General features: G+C 40.5%; 1 protein-coding gene across 1 annotated transcript; it reads left to right on the top strand.

Moving 5' to 3' along the window:
* Positions 1-11: 11 nt before the first annotated feature.
* fen1 (flap structure-specific endonuclease 1) lies at positions 12-17847 on the top strand. The gene is made up of 12 exons (XM_088282638.1): positions 12-167; positions 526-644; positions 776-878; positions 2775-2877; positions 7083-7146; positions 7895-8004; positions 10008-10144; positions 10961-11027; positions 12106-12237; positions 12308-12459; positions 12665-12779; positions 17644-17847. The coding sequence occupies exons 2-12, from the start codon at positions 563-565 to the stop codon at positions 17719-17721; spliced, it is 1143 nt and encodes a 380-aa protein (XP_088138764.1). The 5' UTR covers positions 12-167; positions 526-562; the 3' UTR covers positions 17722-17847.
* The last annotated feature ends 956 nt before the right edge of the window (positions 17848-18803 follow it).

Genomic DNA, 18803 nt, shown 5'->3' with positions numbered 1-18803 from the left:
GTAAATGCACATGAACGCATCGATAGGAAACTCTTTACCGCCTTTAACAGATGTACACTCGATAGATAGATTAGTAATGTCTGGCAGTTCATTTCCCGCGAAATCGACGCACATCCTGGCGACGGATGCTTTGCGACGCTAGCTGGACTATTACTGCTAAGTGCTTGGTAAACAATGTATATCTATTTCGAAGTAATTTGAATCCGTTGTTATCTTTTATTTATCGGCGTTGCTGAATACAATGTTGAGTTTTAGAGTCTCCGCGAATAAATTTGCGTTCCCTTACTAAATCGGGCAACTTCGTATCTTTGAAAATTATCAGGCTCGCTGTTACTTTTCGTATGGCGCCGACCTTGTAAAATATTATATATAATAATGATTCTTATCGGCATGCAGCAAGCATCGCATATTGTTAACGAAACACGGTAGCCCGCCTGGCGTGCGTTTTGCCCAAGTCGCTGTCACACTGGCCGCCAATGCCAGACGCTTAGAAATTACAATCATTTGGAATGTTTTTTTCCTCAGAGCGTCATCCTTTTGATTTGAGGTCCTCACCACTACAATGGGTATACATGGACTCGCCAAGCTCATTGCAGACCAGGCTCCGAGTGGCATAAGAGAGCAAGACATCAAAAACTACTTTGGTAAGGGATGTAAAATCCTACGACGCGTCAATGACAAGGCCTGCTTCAATTAAGTGGCGGCTATGAAACAATGTCATCCATTGGGAAAGGTCTCCAAAGAGAAAATGTGTTACCATTTTTTTTTCTCCCAGGTCGGAAAATTGCTATAGATGCTTCTATGTGCATCTATCAGTTCCTGATTGCTGTGCGACAGGATGGGAACGTACTGCAAAACGAGGATGGAGAGACCACTAGGTACAACTCTTTAGATACAACAAAAAAAGGCATAGTGTTCGCAAGAGTGTGTTGATTAGTCTCTGTTAACTTATCACTTAAGAAAAGTCAACATTAGGTAGCATTTTTGAATTGTTCGCTGTATGACAATGAAGTAGCAGAGTGGATGGCATTTACAAAATTAATCAAGTTAAAATTTGATAAATTGGTTTAAATCGGTTAAATGCCATGACAATTAAATGACTTTAATGAATGAGAAAATTCATAAACTTGCTTGTGACAACTGCATATCACTTTTTCAAAAGTCACGCGAGACTTGTCAATGTTACGTCAGATAGCGCTTCAAGTTTGCGATGGAATGAGAGCAGTAATGGCAGATTCGGACAAGATTCTTAAGCCCCGGCAAGTTTAAAATGCAAAGTATGGAAGAAATTCGAATTTTATAAAAAGAATGGAGATCTGGATATAAGTGTCGCCATATGCAAAGACTGTAAAATGGCGCTGAAATACACAAGTAGTACGACAAATCGACGCACTCATTTGGTGAGGAGGCATGGATTTCACGAGCAATCAGGCACGGCTAACACTAACACACAGAAAAGGACGCAAACCTACTGGATTTCTTTTGATCAAAACTCGCCCACAATTCAGTGAGAGGAAAGGTAATAACAGCCTCAATAACCCGGTTTATTAATAACAATGTACGACCATACTCTGTTGGATGAGTGCTTTCGTCACATGATAAAAACATTAGAGCCCCGTTATGCCATACCGACTCGACGGCATTTCACTAACAAGTGTGTGTGTAACAACAACCAAGTCAAGGATAAAGTCTAAGGACAGCTAGTTGTGCCTCAATCTGAGTCGTCACACATCTATTGTTAAATTGCATATAATGAATGGGAATATTTTGGGCTTTGGAGATCTGTTACATGTTATTAAATGTGACAAAATAATTCAAATTTTTCTTTTTCTAGTCTGTAATAACTTTTTTTCAAAAGGAAATGTCATATTTACAGTGCTGACAAGTTATTGCCAGTTTTAACGTGTCTACTTTTAACCAGAAACTCATTGCATCATACCCTATAACTGGGCTGTGCAATACGAAATTGATTCGTAATGCCACTGAATTAGAGCTGCAACTAAACAATGGATTATTGTGTTAAAATATGTTTTAATTTCCATCTTTTTCTTCTGAAACGGGACATTCTTCCGCATTTTCCAAATTACGATTCAGTTCCTGGTTTGTTCTATAAATTACAAAAAAAAAGCCCCAAAAAAAAATGTTTGAACCGCTTATCGTCACAACGGTCGCGGGCATGTGGTACACTCTGAACTGGTCGACAGCCAATTGCACTTGATCCCGCTTTCCAAACTAAAAGTAAATGTGCTAATTCCAAGAATTTGGATATTTTTAAAGTAAGGTATTTGGGCTATTAATCATATCAAAATGATTCTCAATTAATTTGATCATGGAAAGTTGATCAAATAATCGTGTCAGCTCTACACAGATTCGAACCGTAATCATACAGAATCAAACCGAATCGAATCGTTCCACTTTAAAACCGAACCGTCCTTGAATCAAACCGCACCCCATGTATCGAGATGCGTATCGAACCGTCTTTAATGGAGAGATGCACACCCCTAGGTGCGACATAACTCTTTGACAACACACATATGGGTCAGCCGAACTTTGCACTTTGATTTTATCATGTAAATTGTTTTAAAATGTTCACATACTAAGAATCGTGTTGTGATTGTGCATGTTTTGACAAAGGGGTTATTTTTGCAAGAGGAAGCAGTTATTTTCACTTTATCTTGAAAGAAAATAAATATTTATATTTGCGCAAGTCAGTGTTAGTTGAGCACAGTCGTTGTTTATTCCTACACCACTTTAATTGTGCCTTTCATTCCCAGCCACCTCATGGGAATGTTCTACAGGACCATCCGCATGCTGGAACATGGCATCAAACCTGTTTATGTGTTTGATGGCAAGCCCCCACAGCTCAAGTCCGGAGAGGTTTGTGTGTTCATATGCTGTTGTTATCAATACGTCTCTGCATTCTTGTGTTACGGGCTACCATACAACCATTCCTTCCTATGTGAAGTGTTATTCGTCAGAACTAAAACAGATCATGCGCTGGCATGAATATACGCTTGGAATGTTTTGAAGAATTATTATAGTCTAACGGGTATCTTAGGAGATTAGTGGTTGGCATGGCAGCCTGACAGTTATGAGGTTTGAGTTCCAGCTTCTGACTTAGACCCCTTTTCATGGTCATGGTCAACTTCATCACAAGATTTAAGAATACAGACAAAACCACAATTGAGCAAAAAAATAAAAAGTGTATAGGTTAAAATAAAAAGGACCACACCTCCCGGCGCGGAGGGCCCCCTTGAGGAAACACTGGAGCTAAAATATATAAAAGAAAATAATAATGCTAAAAAGAAAGAAAGAAGCTAAAAATTAAAAGACAGTAAAAAAAAAAGACGGAGCTGAAATATATATAAAAAATGATGATACTAAAAGACAAAGAAGCTAAAAATGAAAGACAAGGATAATAGATAAAATGACAGTCCTGAATTAAAAGACCAAGATAAATTATTTAAAAGCCAAACTAAAAAGGTGAGTCTTGAGCCTCCTTAAAAATATCAACAGTCTCTGCGGACCTGATGTCCTCCGGCAGGCTATTCCATAGACGAGGACCAGAATGGCTGAATGCAGCCTCGCCATGTGTTCCAGTCCTCACCCTAGGAATAATTAACAGGCCTGTGCCAGAGGGCCTCAGGGTCCGCGAGGGTTGATACGAGAAAAGAAGGTCAGATAAATAAGATGGCCCAAGACCATTAAGGCATTAATAAACTAATAGAATCACCTTAAAATCAATCCTGAAACACACAGGGAGCCATTGCAGCGATTTTAAAACTGGTGTAATATGTGCCCGGCCTCTGGTCCTCGTCAGCACCCGTGCGGCTGAATTCTGAAGTAATTGTAGACTGGAAATACTCTTTTTGGGAAGACCAGAGAGCAGGGCATTACAATAATCTAAGCGGCAGGAAATAAAAGCATGCATCAGCACCTCCGTGTTAGCCTGAGAGAGAAACGGGCAGACTCTGGCTATATTCTTAAGGTGATAAAAACCAATCTTGGTTACATTTTTAATATGAGGAATACAACTGAGCTCAGAGTCAAAAATGACGCCCAGGTTCTTCACAAATTGTGATGATTTATAATCTTGTAGTTTTGGTTAAAGTTTTTCTCTCTGACCTTCAGGACCGATAACTAAAACCTCTGTTTTGTCCTGATTGAGCTGTAGGAAATTCTCTGCCATCCATGACTTAATATCTAAAATGCAATTTAAAAGGGTATCGATGGGCTTTGTGTCATCCGGAGACACATCAATATACAACTGTGTGTCATCAGCGTAGTTGTGGAAGCTGATGCTGCGTCTCCTAATGACATCCCCAAGAATGGGTTTTGGAGGAACAGGTATCCATACTTACAAAGAAACGTGTGTCTGTGAGATAAGAATAAAACCAGTTAAAAGCAGTACCAGAGATGCCCACTAGGTTTTTAAGTCTATTTCATAAAATATGGTGATCTACTGTGTCAAAAGCGGCACTTAAATCCAGTAGCACCAAAACTGTGAGTTTTTTTGCATCTGCAAAACACCTGAAATCATTTAAAAGAGCTGTCTCTGTACTGTGGTCCATTCTAAAACCAGATTGAAATTTCTCTAAAACATTATTTGTATTTAAAAAATAATTCAACTGTAGAAAAACAATTTTTTCTAAAATCTTACTTAAAAGCGGTAAGTTGGATACCGTTCTGTAATTTAAAACACTGGGGTCTGAATTGCCCTTCTTCAGAAGGGGCTTCACCACCGCCGTTTTAAACGCAGTGGGGAAGACACCCGTCTGAAGAGAGCAATTAACTATATTTAAAATCTGTTCCTCAAAAAATCCATAAAAAGCTTTTAAAAGTGATGTGGGAATTGGATCGAAAAGGCAGGTTGTTTGATTTACCTGGGAGAAAACTCGACCATCAACCATCATCCAGGGCAAAACTTTCCAGTGTTTCCTCTGGTAAAAATGACTGTCCAAAATAGAATTTCCATTTTGATGAGCTAAAAGACTGGATTTTATGTCATCGATTTTACTTCTGAAGTGGTCTGCAAAGTCCTCACAGAGAACGTCTGTCGCTGTCTGTGAGGACCTTTTAAGATCAGAGCTGGTTAAAAGATCGAAGGTGGAGAAGAGATATCTAGGGTTGTTTTTATTCATTGTAATGAGATTTGAGAAGTAAGACATTCTTGCCCGTTTGACTGTTTTATTGTAGGATTTGAGTTGTTGACATAAAATTTGATAATGAACTTTAAGGTTGCTCTTTCTCCACCTCCTTTCTACACTCCTGCATTTTCTTTTTGATTTCTTAGTTAAATCATTTCTCCACGGGGGTATCGTCTTGATTTTTATGTTTTTTGTTAAAAGTGAAGCAACCGAGTCTAATGTTGATTTTAAAATCCTGTTAAAATTATCAACAATAAAATCACAAGGTGCAGGTAAAATGTCAGCAGGGGTGCTCTTTAAAATTTCAATAAAATTTGCAGCCTCAAAAGGTTAGGTAGCGTTTTCTCACTGTTCTCACCGGGGCTGCTTGTTGATTAAAACTGGCGATGTTATAATATACACAGTAGTGGTCTGACACAGCCAGGCCAACAACAGAGGACACGCCAACGGACAGGCCGTAGGTTATGACCAGGTCCAGGGTGTGTCCTCTGTTGTGAGTTGGCTGTGCGACATGCTGTTTAAAATCAAAATAGTTTAAAAATGCTCTGGACAGTGGGTCTGAGATATATAAAATCGCCAGTTCTTAAAATTCTGTTATAAGTGGAATGTAAAATCGATAAAAACTCACTAAAAAAAGAAGTAGAGTGATGAGGAGGTCTATAATGTGTGACGAAGAGAATAGAGGGACTGCTAAAAACAAAGGCATGGTGTTCGAAAGATAAATACCTGTTGAAAATAGTTTCCTTTGAAATAAGAGAAGTTTTTATAATTGACGCAGTCCCGCCTCCTCTTTTACAGTCTCTGGTCGAAAATAAAAAATTAAAATTTGGTGGGCAAGCCTCGGTGAGAGCAACTGGAGCATCTGTACCTAGCCATGTCTCAGACAAATGAATACCTTCAAGGTTGTTGTCTAAAATCAGGTCGTTTATGATAAAAGTTTTGTTTAAAAGGGAGCGCACGTTCAGGACAGCCAGGTTAATGTTTGTGCTGGATATGCGCTCATGGTCGCATGGATTTCAAATGTTAACATGTAAAAGATTGTCACTGTTAAAACCACTTTGTTTGTGTTTATCTTTTGTATTGTTACTTTGGAGTGTGCAAGTGATGTTAGTGATATGAATGCAGGCATACCACATCTGGAGAGGTAGGGTTTTAAAGGTCCAGCTCCGTAGAAAAAGGGGCAGTTAGGTTAAGCAGAACTTGGTGGATGGCTTGCCAGCTCCCTTGTTTGGGCAAATCCAGAGTCCAAAATCCTGTTCTTGTCTTTGTCCGATATCCAGCTAACTACAACATCCATCCATCCATCCATTATCTGTACCGCTTCTCCTCACTAGGGTCGCGGGGGGTGCTGAAGCCTATCCCAGCTGTCTTCAGGCAGTCGGCGTGGTACACCCTGAATTGGTGTCCAGCCAATCGCAGGGCACACATAGACGAACAACCATCCGCACTCATGCTCATACCTAGGGGCAATTTCGAGTGTCCAATCAACCTTCCATGTATGTTTTTGGAATGTGGGAGGAAACCTACGCAGGCACGGGGAGAAGGCCGGAGCCGGAATCGGACCACAACCTCCGTATTGTGAGGCCTTCGTGCTAACCAGTCGGGCCACCGTGCCACCCCCAACTACAACATAGTGAACCCAATTCAAAATAGTTTACAGTAGCATATGAAATCCTGGCATTTCACATTTTTAGAAGGAGGACGGGCAGATGAGCATCAGAAAAATAGGGACTTATTTACTAATGGTGTGTAAGTGTGAACGATAGTATGTAATCTCTCATTTCATCCCAAAGCTCAGGATACTGTGGGACCACATTTATTAAGATTTTCTTCATTGTTCTCATACCGTTATAGAACTAGTGTTGCATATTGATTTGTAACTATTACCCAAAATATATAGATGTGAGTCTAACTTTACTTTCTGTTTCACCACAGCTGGAAAAGAGAGTCGAGAGAAGAGCAGAAGCTGAGAAAATGCTCGCACAAGCCCAGGAACTCGGTACAGAATTCCTTTGACTGTAAAATTTTAAATTAGCGATTTTACTTGTATTTTTTTAATTACAAATAAGTAAGTAAATTCTGTAATTTTATTTCCCAGCAGCCTTAAAGTTGAAATTGTCGCCGATGTGTATAAAAATATATACATACAAAAATAATAATTCGATATATAGATATGCCATGCATGCCTACCGATATAGTTTTCAGCCATATCGCCCAGCCCTGAATTTTCACCTTTCTCCACCAAGTTTAATATCGCAAATAATTTATATTAACGCCCCTACAACACAAAATCAACACTAGCTGTGTTTTGAGCTCAAGCTCATAATGCATTAACTAGGTTAAAAAAAGGGGGTTTGGATCATTGTTCAGATTCAAACACTCAAGAAATAAATAAAAATGTGAATACAGGGCTGCCCAACAACGAGGTTAGATTTACCCGTCTTACTTTATAACGAAAGCGACTGTCATGAGATCTGGAAACATGCGAGTTCCTCCCAGCAGAAATTGTATCAAGGAGTGAAGATATTGACAGAATAGCGAGTCGGTATGAAGTAGAAATGTTCTGAGATTCCTGTTGAATATTTTGACACTCTTCTATGTCATCATTTCTTCCAAGTTGGTTTTGAATGAATATCTCAACTTGTATTTTTGGATCCATGAGGACATTTAAGCCAGAGGCTGTCGCATATAATTCTTTTATATTTGTAAATATTGTTGTCATTAAAATGTTTTTTTTCCCAACTTAGGGGAACAAGAGAACATTGACAAGCTCTCAAAGCGTCTGGTCAAGGTCACCAGGCAGCATAATGATGAGTGCAAGAAGCTGTTGACTCTGATGGGAGTGCCTTACATTGAGGTTTGTTTTGTTCTCCTTTCAAATTAAATAGATTTAAGAATCTACTACACTTACCTCTTTTAAGGGCGTCATGGCTCAGTGGTTGACAGTGTTGTTTTTGTCAACAATGAAAAAAATATTTCGTTAACACTCCTTATTTTCATGACTATAACGAGATATTAACCAGCTAAACGTGGCTCCATGATGACGAAAACATGACGTGACGTACATTAATTTTCCGTGACGGGACGAAATTGTTAACGTGTGATCCGTCCGACATTCAAAATGTATGATATCTCTTCCTATTGTACATGAAATCAGTCGTTTAAAAAAATCACAATGCTCGTGCAACCTATTGTCATTTGGACGTTTTCTTCAAAGAGAATCAGAATGCCCTTTATTGTCATTGTACTCAGTGTGAACGAGATTAGAGAGCTCCCCGCTCCAGTGCAACACAACAATAATGTAATTATATATATATAAAATAATAGATTAATTAAAGATTAAATAATTAAATAGAAAATAAATACAAAATTGGATAAATAAAAACACATGTCGCTGTTCTGCAAGGTAATGTGTGAGAGTTCAGCATGGAGATGGCTCTCGGGAAGAAACTGGTTTTCAGTCTGTTGGTCTTTGTTTTGATGCACCTATAGCGCCTGCCAGAGGGCAACAGGTCGAACAGGTGTGAGCTCGGGTGAGTATTGTCTTTGACGATATTGAGAGCTTTGCTGAGGCACCGGGTGGTGTAGATGTCCGAAGGGGAGGGGAGAGGGCAGCCAATAATTCTCTGCGCTGTTTTGACTGTCCTCTGGAGCCTCACTCTGTCTGCCTCAGTGCAGCCGCCGTACCAGGTGGAGACACAGTACGTGAGCAGGCTCTCGATGGATGAGTGGTAGAAGGCCAGCAGCAGCTTCTTGTCCAGGTTGAATTTCCTGAAGACCCTCCGGAAGTGCAGACGCTGGTGGACCTTCTTTATCACTGCTGTGATGTTGTGTGTGTCCAGGAGAGGTCATCGGAGAGCCACGTTTAGCTCGTCATCTCGTTATCGTCATGAAACGAAGGGGCGTAACAAAATTTTTTCATTGTTGACGAAAACAGAGCTTAGTAGTTGATCAGTTGATTTTTCAGTACAACGAACTTATAAAACCTTTTAGTTTTTTTTGTTGGCTAAATAAACGAAAACTAGACTAAAACATTTTTTTCTTTGAGTTTCCGTCGAATGAAACAAGACTAAAACTATGCCAAATATCCATCCATTATCTTTACTGCTTCTCCTCACAAGCTATATATCCTATTCAGTATTATTTTCCATTGCACTAACTATTCTCTTATTTATCTAATTTATATATTTATCTGAATTATTGTTGTATTGCACTGGAGAGGGGAGCTCTCTAATCTTGTTGCACACTTGCGTACAATGACAATAAAGGGATTTCTGATTCTGATTCTGGAGCCTATCCCAGCTGTCTTCGGGCAGTACACCCTGAACTGGTTGCCAGCCAATTGCAGGGCCCACTTAGACGAACAACCATTCGCTCTCACACTCATACCTAAAGGCAATTTTGAGTTTTCGATCAACCTGTCATGCATGTTTTTGGAATGTGGGAGGAAACCGGAGTACCTGGTGGAACCCACACACGCACGCGGTGAACATGCAAACTCCACACAGGAAGAACCCACAACATCTGCACTGTGAGGCCATCGTACTAACCAGTCGGCCACCGTGCCGCTCCTATCACTAATAGGAATGACTAAATGTGACGAAAACAAATAAGCTTTTTTGTCCAAAAGACTATTCTAAAATGCCTGCCAAAACAGCACTGGTGGTTGAGGGTTTGATCCCCGTCACTTGTGACCAAAGTGTCCTTGAGCAATATACTGAACCCCCAAGACAGGTGATTGACATTAAATAGAAACACTTTCTTTACTTACCTTATCCAACACGAGCAGACTGTGTGGTCAAGGTTTGATGATGATTTGCCATGAAAATAGGAAAGCGTTTCAATTTCTTGTCTTTGCAGGCACCCTGTGAGGCTGAGGCCAGCTGTGCCGCTTTGGTCAAAGCAGGGAAAGTCTTTGCCACAGCAACGGAGGATATGGACGGGCTGACTTTCGGAACAAACGTCCTGCTGAGACACCTTACGGCCAGCGAAGCAAAGTAATTTTGTGCTATCTTTTCCTATTTCTGATATGTAAGTTTTAAACGAAAGTTGTATTGATGGTGAACACGCATCAATAGTGATGTTGCGATTATGTGTTTTGTTGTATACTGTAGGCTTGCGTTTGCATGTTTGCCAGTGTTGGTTAGTATGATTAGCCAATTGTTAGTCTTGTGCTTAGCCCAGCTGTCTAAGAGTTCCAAGGTTTGGGGTTTGAATGTCTACTCTGGCATGTTAGGTGCATAGATGTGAAAATGTTTATCTAGTGTGGTTATTAAAAAAATGTTCAAATGCCAGGTTTGGAGGATTTTATAAAACATTTCAAAGATTGCAAATAATCTCTCTTGTAACCTGTTACAATTCAGTTGGAAGAAAAAAAACATTTTCAAATGGAAAACGTAAAAACAATTGAAATAACGTGATTCCAGTTGTGGCTGTGTTAAGATTAACGAGTCAAACTCAATGTCAAATGGGAGTCAGCACACGCCTGACACTGTTTAAAGTGTCTTTAATTGACCCTAAGTACAATACAGATCTCCTAACGCTGTCCGTAATTCCTTGTTAAAGGTCACAGAAACATATCCCCAAAGTATGATTCTACCACCACCATACTTTACTGTATGTATTGCCTTCTTTAGGTTATGAGCCTTAACTTACTTTTTGGAACTATGGCCAAAAACTTGAAACTTAGTTTTATCAGTCATTACCCCGATCTACCAAACTGTGTGGCCTATGGTGCATTTTTAACATTATGGTAGTGCACTGTCCCCCTTGACTGAAAATACTGAAGATATTCCATCGTTTTTGTTTTATAGGAAGCTTCCAGTCCAAGAGTTCGACTTCAGTCGCGTCCTTCAGGACATAAACCTCACAAATGAACAGGTAAAAAAATGTGAGGACCGAGTTCCAAAAATGTGTACGTGTGTGAGTGCAATTCGGGACTGAGTGGGAGCATTACACAGTGTGTTAGCACCCTCTGTTGGTGAAGGTTTGAGTAGTCTGTTTTATCAGTTGATGTTGGGTGATCGTTTTGGTTTTGGTGTAACACTGTAGTTTTGGTTTGGTTTTGACACAATGACCGTACATGGCGTGTTTAGGTAGTGGCATGCCTCCATCAGCTTTGTGTCATCAAGCACTGTGGAGTTAATGTGATAGCTTGCACTGCTATTTGAGTTTTTACGAAAGCCGGCGTCGTATTTAAGGGCCTGCGTGTTAGCGAGACTGACTCTGACAATGACAATGATCAGAGGGAACATGTCGTGTTTGAACTTGCCCAGCTGTTCATTTTGGATACAAAAGACAAGGACTTTGATGGATTTGTGGATGAGGAGGACTGATCAAAAAAATAAATAAATAAATAACATGACTACATTGTTAAATATTTCACTGACTTTTTAAATACATACACAAGCAAACATGCTAAATTGTTTTTTAAAAATTTTTTTGTTTTGTTTTGGGGTTTTTTTGCGTGCATGCATGCTTCGCTAAAGTGTGCTTTGACATGCCCGCGTCCAGCGTCCAATAATATGGTGTGCCCTATGGTCGTGAAAATACGATAGCAGGTGAGTGCCGGAACAACGCTCCCAAGTTTTAGCTGCAGATTGTCGGCTCACTTACCGCCACATGAGATGCTCACTTCGCAGGCAGCGACCCACTGGTCACTTGCTAACCCAACCCAATTGAAAATTGCATTTTACTCGGTTGTGATGTCGATTTGAGTTTGATTTATTATTAAAGATAAAGATAAAGATGAGGTAAAAATAAAATAAAACAGGGTAAAGGGAAAAAACACACAAAAAAGCCTCAATAGTGAGCCACGCTGCTGTAAACAGGCAGCCACTCGCGCGGCGCCGGAACCTCAAATTTCCCCATTGCTCAAATTTTCCCATTGTGGGACTAATAAAGGACATCTTTATCTTTATCTTTATTCATCACAACTCCTGAATGTGTTTCCCACCAGTTCATAGACCTGTGTATTCTATTGGGATGCGACTACTGCGGCACCATCAAGGGGATTGGGCCCAAGCGTGCCATCGACCTGATCAAGCAGCATGGCAGCATCGAGGAGATCCTCGAAAACATTGATCCTAACGTAAGGTTGATGAAGTTAGAAAAAAAAAACTTGCTTGCTTGTCCTTTTATCCATGATTTCTTGCATGTAGAAGCACCCGGCTCCAGAGGACTGGCTGTACAAAGAGGCGAGGGAGCTTTTTCTGAATCCTGAAGTGGTCGACTGTTCCACAGTGGCGCTGAAGTGGAACGAGCCGGACGAGGACGGGCTGCTACGTTTCATGTGTGAAGAAAAACAGTTCAGGTAAGACGCAAGCACGCAGCCGTCCATTTTTTATCGCACTCTCACGGGCGAGCTGGAACTTATCTCGTGTGATTTAGCGGCAGTAGGCGGTGTCCGCGCTGCCGGTCGCAGATGGTCGCAGGCCCCATGTCAATTTGTTGATTAATCCACCCCACCCCCACCCCCTCATTGCTCACCTTTATAAATCAATTGTGTGTCGATGAAGTGAGGACAGGATTCGCAACGGGTGTAAGAAGATTGTGAAGAGTCGCCAGGGGAGCACACAGGGACGACTGGACTCTTTCTTCTCAGTCACTGGGTCGCTGTCGTCCAAACGGAAGGTACTCTACTTTGAAGTGAAGCAGAGTTGGACCGAATGTAATGTGTGAGACAATTTTGGTATTGATGAGCCTTTAATGCCGAACACAATCCATTTTCCTTAGCATTTGTACTCATTTGGGTCTATAGTTGTCCCGATCACATTTTTTTTTGTTCCCAAGTTTGAGGTTGAGTCTCTTGATTTGAGTGTCTGGGGATAAGTGCTGAACAATTAATCAATTTCAAATAACATCACATCGTGGTAGAGTGCAATTTTTAAATCACAAAGGCTGCAATTAGGATGGTGGTTTTCTTAATTTTATTTTTACATTGCTCTTTTTTTTAAAATAGAAATTTTTTTTGTGCAAGAATAAAAAAAAGATAAAGTATTGTGTCATAAAGTAAAGTAGACAGTAATACCAAAATAAATTAATTTAAAATGAACCAGCATGTATGACATTGAAGACAAATACGAAAACAAAAGGCATTTTCATTATAATAATAGCTAGTTCGTTTTGTAAACATTTTCATTTTATTCCGTTGACAAAAATGTTTTTTCAATTTTCGTTTTAGTTATTTCATTAGGTTCCGTTAACTATAATAACCTCGGTTTGGTGGAATTTGTGAAGTTTATGTTATGCATGTTTAAAAGTTTCAGTAAGGTAACAACTCTAATTGAAGATTGAAAAATATGTAGTATTCTCCGGACTAGACACACCTGTATTTAAGCCGCAGCAACTTTTTTGGGGAGAAAAAAAAAAAAAAAAAGTGATATACAAGCTGCACCAGACTACAGCAAATATTCCTACCTACGGACCTCTGTCAAACAGAAATTCCCCCACCCTGAAAAAAAAACGTATGCATTAAATTTTCTACTACTATATTACTTTGACGATCGATTCCTCACAACGGAAATTCCGATATCTGGAACCCAGAAGCCATGGTGAAGCCCGCAGTAGCGCAAAATCAAGCAGTTCCCCGCTCCATACAACGGAAAAACTTTGACCGCTCCGCCATGATTGGATCCAAAACGGCAACATGTAAATAACTTCTTTGGCATGAGTTTAACTGAAATTGTGGATGATTTAAAATGCATTAATTTACATTTCCGTCTGTAGATCATGACATCCAAACGAAGAGGAACGGTAATGACCGTGGAAGAGAGTGAAATGATCCGATTAAGCGAAACGGGATATGAAGTTAAAAAAAAAAAAAAGAAACCCAAAGAATCAATTCTGGCTCAGTACGATTTCCAGCAGTTTACCTGCTCAGAGAAAATTGCTTGCGGCTTGACGGGCGAACTACAGCGACGTAAATGAACGTGTCCTGGAATACTATAACTGGTTTTGTGCTAAAAACTTTCCGCGAACTGGACCGCTAATTAGAGAGAAGGCTAGATCAATAGCGCTATCTATGGGCATAGAGGACTTCAAAGTGTCCCACAGCTGGCTTCAAAAATTGTGCAACATCAGCTGAGCAATGCCGTCTTGTGTGGTGAGGGAGGGGATGTAAAGTTGGAGAGTGAGTGAGTAGAAGAAAAAGCTAAAACAAAAATAGCTGTTTTTTGTTAAGATACTTGCATGTTCATTCAGGTTTTGCGAGCATTGTGACAAGTAGGGCTGCACGATAAGTCGAAATCTAATCGACATCGAGGTTTGACGTAGTGCGATTATCTAATCGCAAGACAGTGAGGTTTTTTATTCTTTCCTCTCTCCACCAACCTATGTTGTTTGAGTGACAGATGAATTAGCCAACCAGAATTGTCGATGCTCGGGTCTTAATAGCGCTGGCCAATCAGTGTAATTGGCTAACATGTCTGCGCTCTGGTGCCAACAGTCAGCGCAGTCCGACAATAACGCACTACGCGTTATTGTCATTGCCGTGTACCAAAGTGGATGTAATGGAAGTAACTTCTACCGCTGTGGACGAGGAGAGGAAAGATAAAGATGTCCTTTATTAGTCCCACAATGGGGAAATTTGGGGTGTTACAGCAGCAAAGATATAGAATGATAAGATGCTCGCGCTATAGACGGACGGTACGTCTATTATTTGGACATACTGCAGATTCGACAAACATGAACCGCATAAAAAAAAAAAAGAGTATCAGATCCAGATGCAACACGACCAACGTATTTCAACGTTTAAAACACCACCACCGATTTGAGTATGAAGCCTGTCAAACAGATTAGAAATAAACAGATGAAGGGGAGGCAACAACTAGTGGTCATTCACGTGCAAAGCTAAGATTGCTAACAGTAGCGTTCACGTTTTGAAAAAAATTGGCATCGGAAAACTATTTCCTAAGTATTTGCGCGAACCGTTGTCACCGGTTCGCGCAAATACTCCCTCACAGAGCATGTTTTCAGCACGTATGGCAACATTCTAACTTGTGATTGTGCATGTCTGATACAAGTAATGGTGAATATGCTCCTTTTTCTAGCCCCCCAAAAATTAATACAATACAATATTATCGCCAGAGGAGAGCGCCTCGTACTTTTCATCAAATGGTGACATTAGTTATTTGTATTATAATATTGATCAAATTCTTTGTCTGAAACTAAACTGACTCAGAATCGTAGTTTTGCGAGCATTGTGACAAGCTTGTGTGTGGCGAGTGGGTGTGCGTGTGCATGCGTGAGGAAGAGTGCAGTGGAGGAGATGAGCGGATATGTTGCAGTGGCGAGCAAAGAAATGAGAGACAAGTGTAAAGGAAAAGTTGAAGAGTATATAAAATAAAGCAAGTCGAAGCAGAAACGGATAACAGTGTAATGTATTGTGATATACAGTACGGTTATCGCGGTTAATGGGGACCGAGACCACCCGCAAAAACTGAAAATCCGCGAACTAGCGGCGCCCCTTCAAAAATGCTTTAAAAAAACCTATACAGGTATACAGTATACCCCCCTGTATACATTACACCATATAGAATACGGGTAGAAAGAGAGAGAGAGTGAAATTCCTGTTATAACAAAAAAAACTAAATTATTATTAAAACTTATTATTTTTTTAATCCCCAGCCATTATTTTTGTATTTATTCAATTACTTCTTTTTGTATTTATTTAATTACTTCGACTTTTACCTGCTGGTACGCCGTCCGGTGTGCCCTGCGAAATGAAAGGTGGCATTCTTCATTTATTCATTCATAACTGACAGCCTCGTGCTCCGCTCGTGCCCGGGCGGAAGAGGTGCTCCTCTTCGGCTTAATTGTCACGCACGCCGGACCTGCTCCCCAGAAGCGTGTCTCCGTTCGGTTGAACTCGGTTTAATTTCGCCCCGCTCGTGCCCCGGGCGGAAGGTGCTCCTCTTCGGCGTAATTGCCACGCACGCCGGCCGGCCTCCTCCGGAGCTCTCGTACGGTCCCGAACGGAGCGAAATGTCGCCCCGCTCGTGCCCGGGCGGAAGGTGCTCCTCTTTGGCTTAACTGCCACGCACGCCGGCTGGAGCTCTCGTACGGTCCCGAACGGAGCGAAATGTCGCCCCGCTCGTGCCCGGGCGGAAGGTGCTCCTCTTCGGCTTAACTGCCACGCACGCCGGCCGGAGCTCTGGTACGGTCCGAACCGCGCGAAACGTCGCCCCCGATCGTGCCCGGGGGAACGTGCTCTTCTTCGTCCACTCTCCTCTTCGCCCACGCTCTTCTTCGGCGCACGCCGGCCGTCTAACCGCTCCAGCGCCCCGTCGTGCCGCTCGGCGAAACTACAATGCCCCCGCAGAGCGGAGCGAATGGAGAGCCCCGATCGTGCCCGGGCAAAAAAGTTTTTAATTGTTGAAGATTTTTTAGACCCGCGAAGCACTGAACCCGCGAAAGGTGAACCGCGAAGTAGCGGGGTTTCACTGTATGTTCACTGTCCGCGATTGTTTTTGTCCGTCTCACTTGCCGTACTGAGCGGCAGCGAGTTACGGAAGTGCACAATAAAGACAGACATCGCTACAGCCTCGACTGACATGCTGCTTGGCTCTTGTCATTTATACTCCTTAATACGTATTTTACAAACCGTAGCATTTTGATGCATTTTAATGTGTAAAATACAAAATCCGGAAATCGAATCGTAATCGCAACATTGGTTTGAATAATCGCAATTAGTTTTTCTTTTTAAAATCTTGCAGCCCTAGTGACAAGTGTGGGTGTGTGTGCGCATGCGTGAGGAAGAGTGCAGTGGCAGCACAATTCACATATGCATCGTGGTCATTTCCCACGTAAGGAAATTCTTGTTATACAGAAAGATTGGACAATGAAAATATGATTCCGTACTACAGAGTACTTAATGTCTAAGCCGCCATTTTGTTATTTTTTTTTTTTTAATGTTTACTGCTTGCACAAAATAATTTTGTAAATGTGAAATTCGGTGTGAATGCACATAAAGGTACATAAACAGATTGTTAAAACAGTGCCTTTTTACACGGCATCAACTTAGACAATTAAAACAGAACAGAACCAAGAGAAAAAAAACAGATTTATTTGAACATATTTTCTGAATTATAGAGCACCCATATAGCGAAAAAATCCACAGAAAAGCCGCACTGTTGTATTAGATGCATGGTTCAAAATCTAGGAAAAAATTTGCATCTTATAGTCCGGAAAATACGATATATTAATTAATTAATCTTAATTCATTAATTCACTTGTCTGTATTTTAGCATAATTATATTTCTGTATAAGTCTGGTGTTCTTTATTCAGAGTGGTCGCGATTGGAACAAACTGTGTGCAAATTCATATTGGCATTCTCCTAGTTTTCCAAATTATGAATTGTTTGAAAATGAACTGTTGATTCTTGTCATACCAGACACAACATAACAGTTTAAAATGAGACAACGCAGTCTCTATTTCTGATCTCTGACAACAGTTATTGCTGTGTGTTGTCTTTCTGACCTACTATCTCCCTTTTAGGAGCCCGAAGTAAAAGGGTCTGCGAAAAAGAAGCTGAAAGCTGGAGCCACGATGGGAAAATTCAAAAGAGGCAAATGAAAGCATGCAATAAAAAAAAATTTGATAATAAAATTGGAGGAGGAGAGGTACCAGAAAACTGTTTTCTAGCATGTTTAAAGTCTGTTTGGCATGTTTTATGGATTAAATTGTTGGTGAAAGAAGTGACATTCTTTATTAATTCTATGTGATCTTTGGTACTATAAATTTTAATAGAAGGGTCGGGGCAGGCCAAGATTTTGTACTCAAGGTTTGCATTTAATGTTTAAAAAGTAAACTTGGGCCAGGTCATTTGTGGATGAGGTTAAGTTTAAATTAAATGTGATTGTTCGCCAAATGCTTGGATGGGTCAAATCACCACATTGTCTATCTTTAATACAAACGTGCATGTTTGCAGTGACATCTCTGCATTTGAAGCCAGTGGGGCCTGGTCCCTCTAGATGGCGCTGTTGAGCACAATGCAAACTCAAAATTGATAGTAGAATTGAGCTTCTTTACAGATAATTTATCAATTATTTGATTAAGAATAATCTAAAGCAATGAATACCAATTATGTTACTGAGGCAATTTAGTTCTAAACATTTATGAATAATATACACATTTAACAAAAGCCAAGTTTAATTGTCCAACTTCTCCAAACAGGACTGAAATTGGGCTATCAGAGCGCCTGTTTAAGTCATGAAACACCCAAACCATAGTGAGCATGTCCAAAACTGTTTTCACGAGACCACCATGGGGCAGCATTAACTGGGGTCATCATTCATTTAAAATGTCCAAAGGATATGCGTGACGTGACTTCAAGACGCAACCAACTCACTCAGTTTAGGCGGAAGGCAGTATACAGAAGTAAGTGAAATTGGTTGAAAAGAGACAATAATAGCAAACCAGCAGCATGAATGAAGTGGATTTGTTGTTAAAAGGGTAAATTTAGCGCTTTGCCACTTGAGCAAAAAATTTAAATTAAACGTTTGGGACCACATCAGCCTGTGGGTAAGTTGGCTATTTTGTCCATCGAAATGAATTCATTCATGAATTATTGGACTTTGACAGAAGGGTTATTGACAAGTTTGCCCAAATTAAAAACCGACGTTCATCCTTTCTATTCAAGAAATGAACAACACTGG

The sequence above is a fragment of the Idiotropiscis lumnitzeri genome, chromosome 19 (genome assembly GCF_059441095.1).
Source record: "Idiotropiscis lumnitzeri isolate Australia: NSW breed Sydney's pygmy pipehorse chromosome 19, RoL_Ilum_1.0, whole genome shotgun sequence".
Lineage (NCBI taxonomy): Eukaryota > Metazoa > Chordata > Actinopteri > Syngnathiformes > Syngnathidae > Idiotropiscis > Idiotropiscis lumnitzeri.
The sequence above is the reverse complement of the archived record's forward strand: the minus strand, read 5'-3'. Positions and strand labels throughout refer to the sequence as shown.

Excerpts from the sequence above, each read along its gene's own strand:
- fen1 (XM_088282638.1), top strand. The coding sequence starts at position 563 with ATGGGTATACATGGACTCGCCAAGCTCATTGCAGACCAGGCTCCGAGT. Across the intron at positions 645-775 it reads AGACATCAAAAACTACTTTG|GTCGGAAAATTGCTATAGAT; the intron begins GTAAGGGATGTA and ends TTTTTCTCCCAG. Across the intron at positions 12,460-12,664 it reads TGTGAAGAAAAACAGTTCAG|TGAGGACAGGATTCGCAACG; the intron begins GTAAGACGCAAG and ends GTGTCGATGAAG.